The sequence below is a fragment of the Rhinocladiella mackenziei genome, assembly GCF_000835555.1.
Source record: "Rhinocladiella mackenziei CBS 650.93 unplaced genomic scaffold supercont1.2, whole genome shotgun sequence".
Taxonomy (NCBI): domain Eukaryota; kingdom Fungi; phylum Ascomycota; class Eurotiomycetes; order Chaetothyriales; family Herpotrichiellaceae; genus Rhinocladiella; species Rhinocladiella mackenziei.
Genome location: NW_013550603.1, coordinates 4,748,503 through 4,765,078, shown reverse-complemented (window position 1 = coordinate 4,765,078; position 16,576 = coordinate 4,748,503). Strand labels below are relative to the sequence as shown.

At 49.3% G+C, this 16,576-nt stretch overlaps 6 protein-coding genes across 6 annotated transcripts; 4 read left to right on the top strand and 2 right to left on the bottom strand.

Annotated features, from left to right (window-relative positions):
* Nucleotides 1-2,122: 2,122 nt before the first annotated feature.
* Nucleotides 2,123-2,608, top strand: Z518_03477 (uncharacterized protein; the record flags this gene model as incomplete). Its single annotated transcript, XM_013420502.1, has 2 exons — nucleotides 2,123-2,361; nucleotides 2,413-2,608. 2 exons carry the CDS (start codon nucleotides 2,123-2,125, stop codon nucleotides 2,606-2,608), a joined length of 435 nt encoding a protein of 144 aa, XP_013275956.1.
* Nucleotides 2,609-4,384: 1,776 nt separating this feature from the next.
* On the top strand, nucleotides 4,385-5,032 carry Z518_03476 (uncharacterized protein; the record flags this gene model as incomplete). Its single annotated transcript, XM_013420501.1, has 2 exons — nucleotides 4,385-4,785; nucleotides 4,837-5,032. 2 exons carry the CDS (start codon nucleotides 4,385-4,387, stop codon nucleotides 5,030-5,032), a joined length of 597 nt encoding a protein of 198 aa, XP_013275955.1.
* Nucleotides 5,033-8,110: 3,078 nt separating this feature from the next.
* Nucleotides 8,111-8,699, top strand: Z518_03475 (uncharacterized protein; the record flags this gene model as incomplete). Its single annotated transcript, XM_013420500.1, has 3 exons — nucleotides 8,111-8,304; nucleotides 8,356-8,519; nucleotides 8,584-8,699. 3 exons carry the CDS (start codon nucleotides 8,111-8,113, stop codon nucleotides 8,697-8,699), a joined length of 474 nt encoding a protein of 157 aa, XP_013275954.1.
* Nucleotides 8,700-9,403: 704 nt separating this feature from the next.
* Z518_03474 (uncharacterized protein) lies at nucleotides 9,404-10,376 on the bottom strand (the record flags this gene model as incomplete). The annotated part of the gene is made up of 5 exons (XM_013420499.1): nucleotides 9,404-9,712; nucleotides 9,767-10,107; nucleotides 10,169-10,211; nucleotides 10,266-10,300; nucleotides 10,352-10,376. The coding sequence occupies 5 exons, from the start codon at nucleotides 10,374-10,376 to the stop codon at nucleotides 9,404-9,406; spliced, it is 753 nt and encodes a 250-aa protein (XP_013275953.1).
* Nucleotides 10,377-11,683: 1,307 nt separating this feature from the next.
* Nucleotides 11,684-13,522, bottom strand: Z518_03473 (uncharacterized protein; the record flags this gene model as incomplete). The annotated part of the gene is made up of 5 exons (XM_013420498.1): nucleotides 11,684-11,797; nucleotides 11,855-12,341; nucleotides 12,391-12,808; nucleotides 12,861-12,956; nucleotides 13,009-13,522. 5 exons carry the CDS (start codon nucleotides 13,520-13,522, stop codon nucleotides 11,684-11,686), a joined length of 1,629 nt encoding a protein of 542 aa, XP_013275952.1.
* A 680-nt stretch (nucleotides 13,523-14,202) lies between these two features.
* On the top strand, nucleotides 14,203-15,951 carry Z518_03472 (uncharacterized protein; the record flags this gene model as incomplete). Its single annotated transcript, XM_013420497.1, has 1 exon — nucleotides 14,203-15,951. The coding sequence occupies one exon, from the start codon at nucleotides 14,203-14,205 to the stop codon at nucleotides 15,949-15,951; it is 1,749 nt and encodes a 582-aa protein (XP_013275951.1).
* Nucleotides 15,952-16,576: the final 625 nt, after the last annotated feature.

Genomic DNA, 16,576 nt, shown 5'->3' with positions numbered 1-16,576 from the left:
AAGGCTCAAATTTTTGCTTGATCGTGTGCACACATACTCATCTAGTAGACATACATCTTTTTAGCTTTCAATCGCTCAAATATTCTTGCAAAATGGTAGTAAAGTAGATGCTATTCTGGAGTAGTGATCCACCCTTTTGAAATTTGTACGTCGTACCCATCTTTTTCCCACCACTCTATTTACCTTACAACGACGTAGGAAAGCCCGAAGTTTTTTGGTTGATCCAATTTTAAAGGCCACGTAGTAGCTATACTAAGAGTTACAGTATTCTCAGAGCTCAGAATAACAAAAGGTGGTGTACAGAATAACAGCCACCCACCGCCATCGGATCCAGTCCGTGGACCACATTGGTCCCCGGGGCACCCTACTCGATAGAAGTCGATATCGAGATGGTCCACGGATCGGATCCAGTCTGTGGACCACCCAGACAAGCCCTACTGATCACATTCGAGATGGCTCGTATGGAAACGTGAACGACGAGCCTCGATATCGGAATGGTCCATTGATCGGATCCGGTGAAAGACCACTGTCATCGGATCCTGTTGGACAATAGCATTGGACAAATGTGTTGAACTGTGAGACAATATGGGGCTACGACTTCAGCGTGGCAATGAATGTTCAGCTGGACAAGGGTTTCGTCTACGAGCTGAATACGGAGACACCGAAAGATGGCGACAATCTTTGTCTATATAAACATGCGAGGCAGGACCTCAACTTGATAGAAAACAGAGCACTCTTTCAATCCACGAAGTTCAACAGATCCAATTTGTGCACCATGTCCGCGGGAGGGGGTACGGGGCATTCCACTCGGTCGAAGTTGATCTCTTCGTCCGATTCAATCCAGCCCGCAAATCTACTGTCGAACAAGGGAGTTACCATGCACCGGTTCCACAACTGAAACACACTGGTAGGAGGTTTCCATAGACAAGGCATTCCTGATAGTTGCTGTTGAACAAATGGTAACCTATCGTTTATGGCTAACTAACTCATTCTGTAACATTCACTTCCTGGCGTGTACCTCCATTGACAGGCAACAGCGCCAGCGTAGATAGATATATAGATGAGCTCTATCCCACACTCGTTTCGAGAGCATTCAATACATCTCTGTCAAACTTCTTGTACAACTTGAGATGAAGGAGCGCTCTGTTCTCTATCTACTTGTCGAGGTCCTGAGACTCCTTTTATAGACATGCGAATGCTACATCGTTGCACAGAGCAACCATCCATCTGTAACGTCGTCGCCTATGGAAACCTCTCGTCAACCAACAATCTCAAGTTGCACCAGTCTGAGAGTTGCTCTGCACAACGACGAGGTATTCACACGTCTATAGAGATCCTCAGAAACGCAACCAGTAGATAGAGAACAGAGCATTTGTCGAACGGAGCGAGATGCGGATAGAAGGGGTGTTGGATAGAGAGGTATTGTGTATATGCTCCACCATAGAAACATTGACGACAACGTTACAGATGGTTGAACGATGTAGCATTCGTGTGTCTATGTCAGGGTGGGGGCGTACGAGGGAACGAGAGTGGAGGTCCAATGCACTATAAAGTACAAGACGAGAGACAAAGAGCATGAAAGCAATGCAAACCTATCCCAGATACTTATAGTCAGCGGTACAGTTATGCCGCAAGGCTACCACGCAGGCGCACAAGGCTATAAGCAGGCACGCGAGGCTATTCGACAGCCACAGTGGGTCTGCCAAGACCGTTCGAGGGGATTCCGGGTTGTGCCATGACAGTCTATATAAAAGGAGCCTCAGCACCTCGACAAGTAGATAGAGAACAGAGCGCTCCCTCGTCTCAAGTTGCACAAGAAGTTTGACAAGGGGTGAAAACTCGTGTGTAGATTGTAAGTATGGATTGGGGGGACAGCATTCAATACAAAGTAGAGAGACTCATACTCAGTCTCAATGCGAATGCAGTGGAGGGAGGTGGCGTGAATTTTGAGCTACTGGTCCTAATGCTCCGCGTTACTTCCGTTCTTGCCAAGACAAAATCGCGCCAACAACCTCGCCTCTCCGTAAACAAATCAATTTCATCTCACCTGCGCCGTCCCACCATTTGACCTCCCCCCTGCAAAAGCAGAAGCCACACTACAAATACGCGCTCTGTCCCCATCATGGCACAACCACAACCTCAACCACAAGTTCCAGACCCTGCCAACATACAGGCTGCCACCAACGGAATGACTGCGGAAAGAAACACCATTGCACAGAGTGCCCAGGCGTACAACGTTCATCAAAATCGGCTCACTGATGAGCTAACACTCTGTGCCAACTACCCTGTCGGACAGATGCAGCAACAACTTGCTGATCTCCAGCGGACTCTTCAGCGGTCAACCGACAAGATTAGGGCCGAGTAAGTCTTTACGAACTCTTGTATATTATTGCTAAAATTTGCTCTTCACAGGACTTGGAATTTGAGGGCCCAAATTCAGAACGGAAAACTCACCATGGCCACAGGAGCTTTAACTAGCATGCGCAGCGTCGATCCGGGCGATAACCCTCAAGTTCCAATCGGCAATGCCATCCCGAACTTTCCAGCCACCCCTGATGATATATCAGATATGAACGGTAATTCCCCTTTCCAATGTATCTCCTTTTGAGGCTCACTGAATTGATAAATGTTCTACACAGCACAAGAGTGTCGCCGCCTTCTCATTGCCCTCGATTGGCCTATTCCTGGAGGTCAAGTTGGAGTAAGAACACTCAGATCAACTGTATGGAACGCGGTCGGACTTGTACCTCTCTAGAACTCGGCTTCGAGGGAAGATTCATGCAAGGCAGAATGCAGTCGAGGGAGCGGGTTGTTCAAGCTCATGTAGTGGAGGTGTTTAGCGGTCGACTTCGAGAGGGGAGATGAAGGGGACGTTGGGACGGGCGGTGAGGATTTCACTTGATGACGTGTTGGAGTCAGAGGCATTGTGGCTGTAAGCTCAAGGGATTCACCTCGGGCTGTATGGGAGCTGGAAAGATGGTAGATATGGTGGGCTCAAGAAAGGGAGACGGCTAGACAGTGTGCTGTTTGGGCTCTCTTTGGTCCGAAGTATTCCACCACGGCAAGCGAGCTAGCAGAACCTTCGACCTGGTTCCTGAAGTAAAACGATATCAATATTCGTCTCCAAACCCGGAATTAGTCTAAATGATTATCGAGTCGTTCCAACTTGTTTTGCATTGTAGATAGTACGGCAGGATTGGTTTTTGACCTCTCCGTCGAATAGCAAAAATTTACGCCTTGTTGATTTCAAGTGTAAAATTCGCAGATTTCACAAATTCCAAAGGTCCCCTTTTAGTCATGGTAGTAAATTATAGTAGAATAGTCCCACTATCCATTCGCACCCTTTCCTTCCCCAACTGTCCGGGTTCCATTCTGTAAATCCTGGGCCGTTTATTAGCTGACTGTTTATTTGACCAATCAGAACCTTAGGATTCGCCTCTCTGCCAAATGTTGGGCCGAGAGAAGATTGATTGATTGAATCTATCTGAGCGAGGTGCAAGCTACAAAAAGGGGCACCGAAGGGTGCGGTGCACGTGACTAGGCTAGTCCCAATGTGGACTGCCAACACCAAATTGACCGAAAGGAGTAGGTCGAAGTTGTTGTCCTGAGTGTCCTGGGTTGTGCAGACTTTGGTTGAATAATAGTTGCACTGGACTCGCTCTCTTGCATCTCCAGGAGGAGGTTTCACAACATGAAACTCTCTGTGAGTGCTTGAATCACTTGGACGAGTCATGACTAAGATGATTGAGTATACAGGACGTGGTTGTTGCGTGGTGTTGAGAATTCTCATTCCTGGTCCTTGTGTTTGGGTGCGCCTCGCACAGCGCAAGCGAATAATTTTATCTGGCATGCACCTCGACGCGACGCGCGCCGGATAACTGCGTTTTAATTGGATTTTTCGAAAATTGAGCAGTGCTTTAGCGCGCACCGGCTCCATTTTTTACTATTATACACGCGACATAATGCGGCACTAGTGTAATTAGTAGCTTTTAGTGATAGATAGTGCTCTAGAAAGTGGTGCTAGCATAATTTACGAGGAAACTTTTACAACGTAAAATACGGGATCTTCGAAGGCTCATTACTGACACTGAGTAAACTTCGGGAATCTAACAACCCTGCCAGCCGCTCTTTTCCAACTCTATAGGTTGCAGGGAGAATCTTCTGCCGAATTTGGCGGGCTGTGTCGCCGCTTTAGGCAGCTTTTTCTCCAAATGCCAAGACACTATCTTGTTTCCTTTCTTGTCAAAACCAAAACACGCTAGCAACCTCTGTGTACGCGTCTCCGTAAACAAATCAATTTTCATCTCACCTGCGCCGTCCCACCATTTGACCTACCCCTGCAAAAGCAGAAGCCACACTATAAATACGCATCCCTGTCCCCATCATGGCACAACCACAACTACCAGTTCCAAACCCTGCCAACATACAGGCTGCCCTCAACGGGATGACTGCGGAAGAAAACACCATTGCACAGAGTACCCAGGCATACAACGCTCATCGTCGGCATCTCGCTGATGAGCTGACACTCTGTGCCAACTACCCTATCGGACAGGTGCAGCAAGCTGTTGGACAGGTGCAGCAAGCTGTTGGACAGTTGCAGCAAGCTGTTGGACAGGTGCAGCAAGCTGTTGGACAGTTGCAGCAAACTGCCGGACAGACGCAGCAAGCTATTGGACAGTTGCAGCAAAATGCCGGACAGACGCAGCAAGCTATTGGACAGATGCAGCAACAACTTGCTGATCTCCAGCGGACTCTTCAGCGGTCAACCGACAAGATTAGTGCCCAGTAAGTCTTTACGAACTCTTGCATATTATTGCTAAAATTTGCTCTTCACAGGATTTGGAATTCAGAGGCTCGAATTCAGAACGGAAAAGTCCTTATTGCCACAGTAGCTCTAATCGTCATGCACAGCATCGATTCGGGCCCCAACGCTCAAGTCCCAATCGGCGATCCCATCCCAAACTTTCCAGCCACCCCTGATCAGATATCACGGATGACCGGTACTCTCCCTTTCCAAGGTATCTCCTTTTGAGGCTCACTGAATTGATAAATGTTCTACGCAGTGAACGAGTGTTGCCGTCTCCTCACAGCCCTCGATTTACTTATTCCTGTGGGTCAAGGTGGAGGTCATGCTGGAGTAAGAACACTCAGATCAGCTGTGCGGAACGCGGTCGGACTTCCAGCTATCTAGAACTCGGCTTCGAGGGAAGATTCATGCAAGGTAGAATGCAGTCGAGGGAGCGGGTTGTTCAAGCTCATACAGTGGAGGCGTTTAGCGGTCAGCTTCGAGAGGGGAGATGAAGGGGACGTTGGAACGGGGTGGTGAGGATTTCACTTGATGACGTGTTGGAGTCAGAGGCATTGTGGCTGTAAGCTCAAGGGATTCACCTCGGGCTGTATGGGAGCTGGAAAGATGGTAGATATGGTGGGCTCAAGAAAGGGAGGTGGCTAGACAGTGTACTGTTTGGGCCCTCTTTGGTCCGGAGTATTTCACCATGGCAAGGGAGCTAGCAGAACCTTCAAAAGAATAGAAACCCTAGTTTTAGACTCCGACCCCACGCTCGCGAGACCTAGGGATCGATTTTTTTTACGTGACTCAAGCCGTTACTGATTAAAGCGTAGCGTGAGCGAAGCATTTTTTAGACTCCGACCCCCCCCGCGCCCGCGCGCGAGAACTATCGAGAGTCCAATTTGGTTTACGTGACTAGAATCGTTTCTGATTGGCCGACAAAATCCCGCCTCTGATTGGTCGAGAAAGATGCTAAATCACATGATCTCGCGATGGGAATGCGATGCGTGCGCGTCTGCTGCGGATGCTGAAGCGTGCCCGTTACCTTGCCTCGACACCGTGGCACCCCTTCCCACCTTTTATGTCCGATGATGATACGAAATACTGTTCGGCCTTCAAAAGCGCTTCCTCTCTTTCTTTCTCAAAGATGCTACCGCCGTTCCAGGGAGCAAGGTCTTTTCTACCTGTATATCCTGTCGTGACAAGTCCAGAAAGAGGAGGGCTCAACAGCCGTCATGCTCGACGATCCCGTCTAAGAGGCCTGTGACACCGCTCACAGAAACTTCTACACGTCCAGGACTGCCTCCTCTCCTCCAACCTCATCCACCGACGATTCCGCCCACAGAAGCTTCTACACGTCCAGGGCGGCTCCTCTCCTCCAACCTCCTCCCCCTTCCATCCTCCCTCCTCTCGCCCAACGCGCTCTCTCTCCCCCTCCTCCACCACCGAAACCCGTCATACCTCGACCCGACCCGCCAGCCTCGGCTTTCTCTCAGCCGAACAATGGGCGTCGATTCAAAGTTTTCATGCGGCTACGGATCAGGTCAAGATGGAGACCTGCAGCCGCTGTCACGCACGGTGGCTCTCGATGGACTTGAAGAATGGGATCTGCCCTGCCTGTTTCTTGCGGGATCAGGGCGGCAAGACTCCTTTTCTCATGTCTGCCGAGAACGGAATGGACCCGGGAGAGCTGCCAGCCTATCTGCCCGCACTGGGGACGAGTGTTGAGGAAGAGTGCTAAGGACCAGTGCCGAGGCCAACTTTCCCAGTATTCACCATCCCACGTCCGCACCGTGACACTTGGTTAAAAAAAAAAAAAAAAAAAAAAAACCAGTGGTTCGAACCCCCTCCTATAGTCAGTGTATAACTGTCCCATAAATGGGGCGCCACAATCAGCGACAAGTTCAACTTAGGGAGTATACCCCGGGGTATCAGCAGGCGGACATCAACAATCACTGATTGGAGCATTACGTTTACCCATGAAGGACACCTAGGAGCTCAATGGAGCTTAGGCCGGACAACCCTCTTGCCTCACTAGCGAGGTCCCTCAATGGCTCGACCAAAACCCAGTGTTACCAGAGTTTCGTCCTTGACAGGTCAACCACGATTTGGAGGAAAATTCTGTCGTTGAAAAATATATAGGTGAATTTCCGGTGGGGATCAGCTACTGCTCCTGCAGGCCAGTCAATTCCACTCAACCAAGAACCTTCGAACGCAGTGAGGCCTGGGGGTATGGGGGCTAGTCCCCATAAAAGATATAGTGATCACCATCGTCTACATATTGTCCATGGACTGGATCCGATGGAGGATATCGTACGACACAGGACGTGGTGGTCAACATCGTCTACACACGGTCCATGGACTGGATCCGATGGAGGATATCGTGCGGCACAGGACACCGTGATCAACATCGTCAATATATGATCCATGGACTGGATCCGATCAGGATCCAGTCAGGCAGACAGGCGGCATTCTACCCATTCATGGGCGGGCCATGGATTGGATCCGATGGGGTCAGCCAATCAGAGCAAAAGGAATATGGAATTGTCGGATTATAGATTTTCCGGATCCTGGGGTTGACCTATCACGTGAATCGTTCTGTGTGTACCGCCAAGAATTGCCAAGACAAATGTGGCCGACCCAATCACGTGATGAAAAAGGCTTGGCAATATCGAGCGCACCGAGTTGGGGGCTAGCCCCCGAAATACAGAAGCAACGCTTTTACCCCCCTGGAATATCCTGTCCCCGGCCCCTAGTTTTATCTGGCGTGCACCTCGACGCGACGCACGCCGGATAACTGCGCTTTAGTCCCCCCGATGGAGAGAATTTTTCGAACATTAAGCAGTGCTTTAGCGCGCTTCAGTCCCATTTTTTACTATTGTACACGTGACAAATTGTGGCACTAGCTCATTTAGTAGCTTTTAGTGACAGATAGTGTTAAAAAAGTGGTGCTAGCGTAGTTTACGAGGAAACTTTTACAAATGCAAAATACGGGATTTTTGAGGGTTCATTACTGACACGGAGTAAATTTCGGAAATCTAACAACCATGCCAAACGCTCCTTTTCAACTCAACGCAGGTTGCAAGGAGAATCTTCTGCCGAATTTGGGCTAGTTGTGTCGCCGCTTTAGGCGGCTTTTTCCACTTAATGCCAAGACAATGCCCTGTTTCCTTTCTTGCCAAGACCAAACCGCGTTAGCACCTCTTTGTGGACGCGCCTCCGTAAACAAATCAATTTCCTCTCGCCTGCGCCATCCCACCATTTTGACCTACCCCCTGCAAAAGCAGAAGCCACACTATGAATACACGCTCTGTCCCCATCATGGCACAACCACAAGCTCCAAACCCTGCCAACGTAGCGGCTGCCATCAATGGAATGAATGCAGAAGGAAACAGAATTGCACAGAGCACCCAGGCCTACAGCAGTCATCAAAATCGGCTCACTGATGAGATGCAGCAACAACTTGCTGATCTCCAGCGGACTATCCAGCAGTGGACCAACAAGACTAGTGCCCAGTAAGTCTTTACGAACTCTTGTATATTATTGCTAAAATTTGCTCTTTACAGGATTTGGAATTTGGAGGCTCGAATGCGGAACGGAAAAGTCAACGTGGCCACAGCAGCTTTAACTAGCATGGTCTGCGTCGATCCGGGCAACAACCCTCAAGTTCCAATCGGCAATGCCATCCCAAACTTTCCAGCCACCCCTGATGATATATCAGATATGGACGGTACTCTCCCTTCCCAAACGTATCTTCTTTTGAGGCTCACTGAATTGATAAATGTTCTACGCAGTGCACGAGTGTCGCCGCCTCCTCACTGCCCTCAATTGGCCTATTCCTGGAGATCAAGTTGTAGCAAGAACACTTCAAACAGCTGTGCGGGATGCGGTCGGACTTGCACCTCTCTAGAACTCGGCTTCGAGGGAAGATTCATGCAAGGCAGTCGAGGGAGCGGGCTGTTCAAGCTCATACAGTGGAGGTGTTTAGCGGTCAGCTTCGAGAGGGGAGATGAAGAGAACATCGGAACGAGTGGTGAGGATTTCACTTGATGACGTGTTAGAGTCAGAGACATTATGGCTGTGAGCTCTATGGAGTAAATGAAAAGTGCTGGGACGCCGCAACGGATAAGGGATTCACCTCGCGTCATATGGGAGCTGGGAAGATGGTAGATATGATGAACTCAACAAAGGGAGGTGGCTAGACAGTGTACTGTTTAGGCTCTCTTGTGGTTTAGAGTATTTCACCACGGCAAGCGAGCTAGCAGAACCTTCAAAAGAATAGAAACTTCTCAACTCCTAGTTCCTGAAGCAAAACAATTTCAATGTTCGTCCCAAAACTCGGAATTGGTCCAAATGATTTATCGAGTCGTTCCGACTTGTTTTGCATTGTAGATGGTATGGTCTATTGAAGATCCCTCCCGCGCAATGGGAAACCCGAGCCTCAGTCCAACATCCGGACCGCTTCTGGAAGAAAGGTCGAATTGAAGGAATGACAGCTGGGAGATACGACAATGAGAACACGAGTGTGAGCTCCTTATTGCGACACCACATATTATGTGTCAAGACTTCACGACACTATCTCCGTTTGAGAATCGATGCCTCCAGACATATGTCTTACAAATACTTGTGGAAAAAGTTGAGTAGTGTCTGATAGCCCTTCTCGTAGGCAGCCTTGACCTGGTCATCTTCCAAGTCGCTTCTTGCCGCCATGAATCCGTGAATCTGGTCCTTGAACCATTCCACCTGCTTGGGCACTTTCAAGTGTGCTTCATACTGGTCGACTGCAGACTGATCCTCGCCTTTGGATGGAATCATCAGCATTGGAATGGCAATCTTTGAAGCGTCGTTCGGGTCCACCATGGCGGGATGGCACGTCGCAGCGGCCTTGAAAGGTGTCCCGGATTGAGACACCAAGTTGACGATCTGAGAATATATGTCAACATATGAGATTCGAAGGTCGGGAGAACGTCGAAATACCTTGCCACCCCAGCAATATCCAACCACGCCCCAATTCTTGACACCTGGGTGTTTAGTCTTCAATTCATCCATGACTTTCTGGACACGTGCAACGGTCTTGGGTGGTGCAGCCGCAGTTTGGAAGAATTCACCCAACTTCTTACCCTTTTCCTCCGTATCGGGTGGATACCATGAGATGTCGGCAGGGTTTCCTTCAAAAAAGTCGGGCATGAAAATCTGGTATGGCTGATCTTTGTCCGAGTGGGCGAGGATGTCGGCGCCCTGAAGTGTCTGCGGGAAGAAGCCGAAGATGTCGTAAATCACCAGGATACCGTGGCTTGCGGAAGAAGGTCCGGTTGTATCTAGGGTGTATGAGAATGAGATTCTCTGTCCAAAAAGGTCATGCATCGTCCAGTGACCCACAGGTCTTCATTCCATCGACGGTGATGAAACTACCCTTTTCTTGCTGGACAAGGTTATCAGTGTCGAATTGTGTACCAGATCAGGCGGAACCACTTACATAGCCTTTGCTTACAACAGCCGGGGTGTTGCAGCCTGTGTGAGATTAGCACATCATTTTGGAGTTCAACGCGATGACGTTCGTACATGCTGCCGAGGGAGTTTGCGACATGTTGAATAGATTTCTCGATTGAACGGGGGAGCCGATCCAGGATTTCGAGGTCGTCAAAAGCTGTCTTGAGAGAGCAGAGAGTCTGAAAGGTGAAGTCATTTGAAGTATTCAAATGGAAAAGAAATGAGAAGGGGAGTGAATCGGGTGATGATGTTTTGAGGTGGAGATGGAGGGGCTGCTTTACGTCATGTGACGTAATTGTCACGTGGAGATAAGCGAAAGATAAGACCACACGAAGAGAAAGGTCCATTGTCAAATCTTTGTGATGTGTGCACTGTACACGTCCACCCTGGCATCCTTCTTCATCTGCATCAAAAGTTCCCTCGTTCCTTCAGCTGCCCCCCCGCGTCTTTTGCATCCAACGTCGGCAACGATTGCGCATTCAACGCACGCCAATGCTCGGAAACACGTTTCGGGTCGCTTGCGACATCGACATGGTCCTTGTCCGCACCCGAACATGAGTCATGTCAAAGGCACCCTGCCAACTATCCGGAAACGGATCGAAGAAGCCCCATTTACTGATCGACAGGTTTGCCGGAAGTTCGGATTTGGGAAACATCAAACTGAGATCGACGTCGGAAGCCTCAACTCGAGTGTCAGGGAATTCCTCTGCCACTTGTACCGCCCGTAGGCAGTGACTTGATGCAAATTCGACTTATATGCAGGTTTGGTTTTCCGTTCAGATTGATGGATGGATGAATGTGAGACGCCCAGGAGGCAATGTTTCTCGACCCGATAGACATGAAGAGCAGATGATCAAATGGTGCAGGAAGCCAACTTATATCAGTGGTGCGAGAGTCGATACATGCTACGCGGTAAGTGTACCTCTTTTCAGGGACACCGAGGCTGGATCGTTTTCAGCTTCGCTTTCGGAGCCAATTCGTCCGCTCATGGGTCGTTTCGTGCGTTTCTCTTTTCCCCATGCTTCTTCATTTCATGTGGTTCCAGTCTTTTGCGAACAAAACCCCTCCAATCGCCAGCATATTGAACCAAGCTTATGGCTGCGATCGTCTTTCTTCAGCAAGATTGGGGTGCGCCCTCAAATTTGGAACAACGGTTTGGTCAATGCAACCAAATGGCTGACACAAAGGACGTTTCGAAATCTCCTACCTGCAGTCGCGAGAAGAATTCACCCTCTCAAAAATTTGAAAAAAATTTGAAAAAAAAAAAAAAAAGTCTAGGACTTCAAAAAGTCTCAGAGGTGCACAAAATTTTATACTGTCTCTTGAAGCCTCTTGAATGATCCGACAAGAAAGTTCGTTCATAGCCTTTTGTTCCGCAAAAGGCACTCTTGGATATCTGCGCAATCACTGCTTTTCACTAACCACGGAGTCCGAGTACGGGTCAATTTTGGTTATTGCAAATTTGCGGGCAGCGACTCTTTGATCAAAAAGAAGGTCGAGTTCGGCATAGGTGCGACCCTGCAAGAATCAGTGTCAGTCATGTAGAAATCTAATTTTACCCGGGCACCCACTCACCTTTGGTTCAGGAAGACGAAAGAAAACCCACGTGGCAGACAGAAGGCAGCTCCCGGCCCAGAAAAATGCCGCACGTGCACCCCAGTTCCATGCGGTTGAGCTCAGTTGATAGTTTGTCATGACATTGACGAATATATTGCTGGCGTTGTAAGCCGCTCTTGCCAGTACGATTGTCTTCGCCTTCAGCCGCGTTGAAGAGAGTTCGGAGACCAGAGAATAAGTGACCGGTCCGACGGCGAAGTCATAAACAAAAGTGAAGATAATCAACATCGCACCGATTGCCCATGTGGCACTGTTCGACTCGGCGAATGATAGCGAGCCCACAATAATCAACAGCGTCAGTTGAGCACAAAGACCACTAAAATGAATCTTCCTTCGGCCGACTTTGCTCATCAAAAACCAGGATCCCGCCGTTCCGACCATTCCGAGAGCGTATTGTCCCATGGACAGTGAGAATGAATTTGTGGGATCCATGCCGGCTTGCACACTCGGAGAGCTGTTAGTCAGATTCATCAATCGTCCAAGGAAAGGCTCACAGGAAATAGGAGAAATAGCCCATCAAATTCTGGCCTCCTAGGGTCTGGACGAGCCAGATGCCGACGACAACTTCCGTCCTTCGCAAGTCAATACCCTTGAAGCAGTCACGGTATGTTACTCCCTCTTTCAAGGACTTTTCCAGTTCATTTGTATGCTCGATCAAGGCAATGGTCTCGTCGGGATTGAAGTGTGGCTCATTGCGAGAAGTCAGTCGGAGTAAGGACTTCTTTGCCGCCGCTCGGTTTCCATGGCGGACATGCCACCAGGGTGACTCGGGAGCAAAGACGACACCAGCAAGAATGGGAATCGGCCAGACCCACTGCACTCCGAAGGGAATGCGATACGCCCATTGATCTGGTCGATTAACCGAGCTTCGATTGACTGCCGCTGCGAAGAATTGACCTATAACCCAACACACTGAAGGGACCGTTAGCAAAGAGCCTCCGTTTCGGGGGGAATGGAGATGTACTGTTGATGAACGTTGTGAGGTAGGGTCGTAAGACAGTTGGAGCAACTTCTGAAGCATAAGCGGGCGTCACAGATTGAAAGGCGCCCCAGGGCATCCCTGGAGGAAGTTCAGTCCATTCAATTCCTTTCGTCCGGATGAATGTACCTACCGCAAAGGATTTCTCCAACGACCAAGACCTTCAGGTTAGGGGCAAAGAACAGTATAAAGATGAAGCAAATCATCAGAAGAAGAGAACCGATGGTCGTCATCTTATATCCATATTTATCCGATGCCCAACCGGCCAGGATAAGCCCAAAGATCTCCCCGGCTCGGGCACCGTTCGACAATCCCGACTGCCATGCCGCTGACACTACCCATTTCTCACTTTCCTCGCTGTATGTGCCGTATTTCTTGTTGAATTCTGGAGAAGCGTAGAGACTGCCGAGTAAGGCGAGATCGTAACCTTCCATGATCAGAGTCGACGACAGGAGGACCGACCACCCGATCGCTTTTGGGTATAGCTTGATGGCCTTGAAAAGACCCATCGTATGCTCTGAGTCGGAAGCATGTTTGGCGTCTTCGGTCAGGGCTTCTGCATGAGTGACTGTGGTATCTTCAGCGTGTTTGGAGAAACTCTCCTTGCTCCCAGCGCGCATGTCGGAGCTCTTGTAGTTCTGCGCCATGATCGAAACGGATAAGGTCGTGCAACCTAGACCGTTCCAAAGACACAGGTTCAAGCACCTTGATGTAAGGTGGGAATGAGAAGGATTGGCATGCTTCCAGCAGGGTGATGGGCCGCTATTTATCCTCATTCTCTGAGAGTTAGAGAACGATAATGAGGCGGCCAGTGATCAACATTCCGATCATACACTCCACGCGGAGTAGAGGCTGTGGGAATGTGGAGTTGGTGTGGAAAAAGCCAGGTTTCCAAGCATTTTCTGCTGAAGACGTCAGAATGTCCGCTTGAAGGCCAGACGCATACCGTGGAAGATAGTATTGACGATGATTCGACCCAGACATCAAACTGGCGATTTTCGCAGAAGCCAAGCCGGAGGCAATTCGGAGGAACAAATCTTTCTTTCCACGTGGGGGTGAACGAGCCGGAATCAAGTCGGAGCCAATCCGGAGATTTTCCTCGAAAAAAGTAACAATTCCATCTATTTGTCTCCGTCGAGCTGCTATCTCGGAGAATTGTGGCTCGCTATCAAATGGCTACGACGAAACAGTTGATCTGCTCTCATCGTCGATCATCGATAAATGCACAGCAAAAAGGGATGGGGATTGTCACAATAAGCTGGAAATCTTCAAAAATTCGTCTTCGAACACTTTTATCCACATTCAAAATCCAAGGAACTCCAGAACGATGATATCCAAGATATCCCAACCGTGGTGGAAAGAAGCTACAATCTACCAAGTGTATCCAGCAAGCTTCAAGGACTCGAACAACGATGGATGGGGTGACATACCAGGTCTTGTCTCCAAGATTGACTATCTTCATGACCTTGGAGTGGACGTCGTGTGGCTGTCACCGATGTTCGACAGCCCTCAAGCTGATATGGGATATGACATATCCGATTATCAAAAAGTATACGCTCGTTATGGAACAGTTCAGGATGTCGACAGGTTGATTGAGGCCTGCCACTCGAGAGGCATGAAACTGATACTGGATCTGGTGGTCAACCACACTTCCAACGAGCATGAATGGTTCACGGAGTCCAGGTCATCGAGAGATAATCCAAAAAGAGATTGGTATATCTGGAAACCAGCGCGATATGGCGCGAATGGGAATCGGAGGCCACCGACCAACTGGCGCAGTTATTTTGCTGGTGGAACATGGACCTGGGATGAAACCACGCAAGAATACTATCTGCATCTTTACGCACCCGATCAGCCGGACCTGAATTGGGAGAGTGAAGCCTGTCGACAGGCAATTTACGACAATGCAATGCGATTCTGGCTCGACCGAGGCGTTGACGGCTTCAGAATCGATACCGTGAACAAATATAGCAAACGTACAGACTTCGTGGATGCGAAAGTGACAGATCCCGAGAGTGAGTGGCAACCGGCACCGGAGATGTGGTGTAATGGACCCAGGATACATGAATTCCTGAAGGAAATGAATTCCGAGGTTCTTGATCACTACAACGCGGTTACCGTGGGTGAGCTGTCCAACACCCCGGACCCGAAAGGAGTTTTGGAGTATGTGAGCGCTCAAGAAAATGAACTGGACATGGTCTTCCAGTTCGATATGATTCGACTAGGCACCGGAGACGGGTTTGGCCGCAAGTATGACTTCAAACCATGGAAATTGACTGAGATGAAGACATTTGTGGAGCGCTGGCAGAAGTTTATCGAAGGCACCGATGGCTGGACGACCGTATTTTGTGAGAATCACGACAATGGCAGAGCCGTCTCGAGATTCGGAAACGACACAACACCATACTGGGAAACATCAGCCAAAATGATTGCCCTTTGGCAAACGACTCTCACCGGTACCCTTTTCCTCTATCAAGGTCAAGAAATCGGAATGACGAACATGCCGAAAAATTGGTCCATTGACGAGTATAAGGATATCGAAAGCAACAACTTCTATCGCGAAGCAGAGCGGAGTGTCGATCCCAGACGAAAGGACAAGGTGATGGAAGGTCTTCAGATTCTTGCCCGAGATCATTCCCGGCTGCCGTTCCAGTGGGATAACACGGCGCATGGAGGATTCACCTCAGCTGAAGCCACACCGTGGATGAGAGCACATGACAGCTATCCAAGGATAAATGTCGCAGAGCAAACCAACAATTCAAAGAGCACACTCTCTTTTTACAGGCGGATGCTAAGACTGCGCAAGAGTCATGCTGACGTTTTCGTTCATGGCGCTTTCGATCTCGTTGACGGAGACAACGAGAGGATCTTCAGCTACGTGAAAACCAGTCCGGATGGAAAAAGGCGGGCAATTGTGATTTTGAATTTCACGTCGGAAGAGCTTCCAATTCCTGACAAGGTGAAGGATGTGCGAGCCACCATGCAAGGTCGCGTCTTTATCTCCACCAACGCTCGTGAATGCAGACAGGCAGATATTTTGGACGCATATGAAGGGAGAGTGTACGTTGATTTCTAGAGGATGCCGAAGAAGGGAAGATGCATTCTTAGGACTGTCACTATGATATAGGATAAGCAGAGTCAATAGAAAGATTCCCCGGTTAGACTGACGGACTTCAGTGAAATATGGATAGGCTGTGGAGTCGAGAGAAGGAATGCGTTCAATCTAACAAGAGAGCAAGGAGGAGGGGTGCAAACATTGCCAAGCCAGCTTCCTCACGTGATGTTGCCAAGCAAAGTATCACGTGACTGGACAACCAAAGTAAGGGTAATGTTATTCTGTACACCACATTTTGTTATTCTGTACACCGCTTTTGATTGGTCCGGATTTTTATTTTTCCGGTTATCTGCGCAGTTCGAAGATACGTGATGTCACAACACCTAAGTCTGCCTATATAGAATGCAGAAATGATGGTTAACGATGGTATCCTCTGCACGGTCGATACCTCGTGCTGACTAAGGTAACAAACCAGCGCCCATAGGCTTGGGTGGGAACCGCCCATAAGCGGGGCAGTTGCCCCCCGGCTTATGGGCGGTTTCCCCCCGGTTCATGGGCGGTTTCCCCCTCCGGCTTATGAGCGGTCCTCCCAAGCCTATGGGCGCTGGTTTGTTACCTTAGTCAGCACGAGGTATCGACCGTGCAG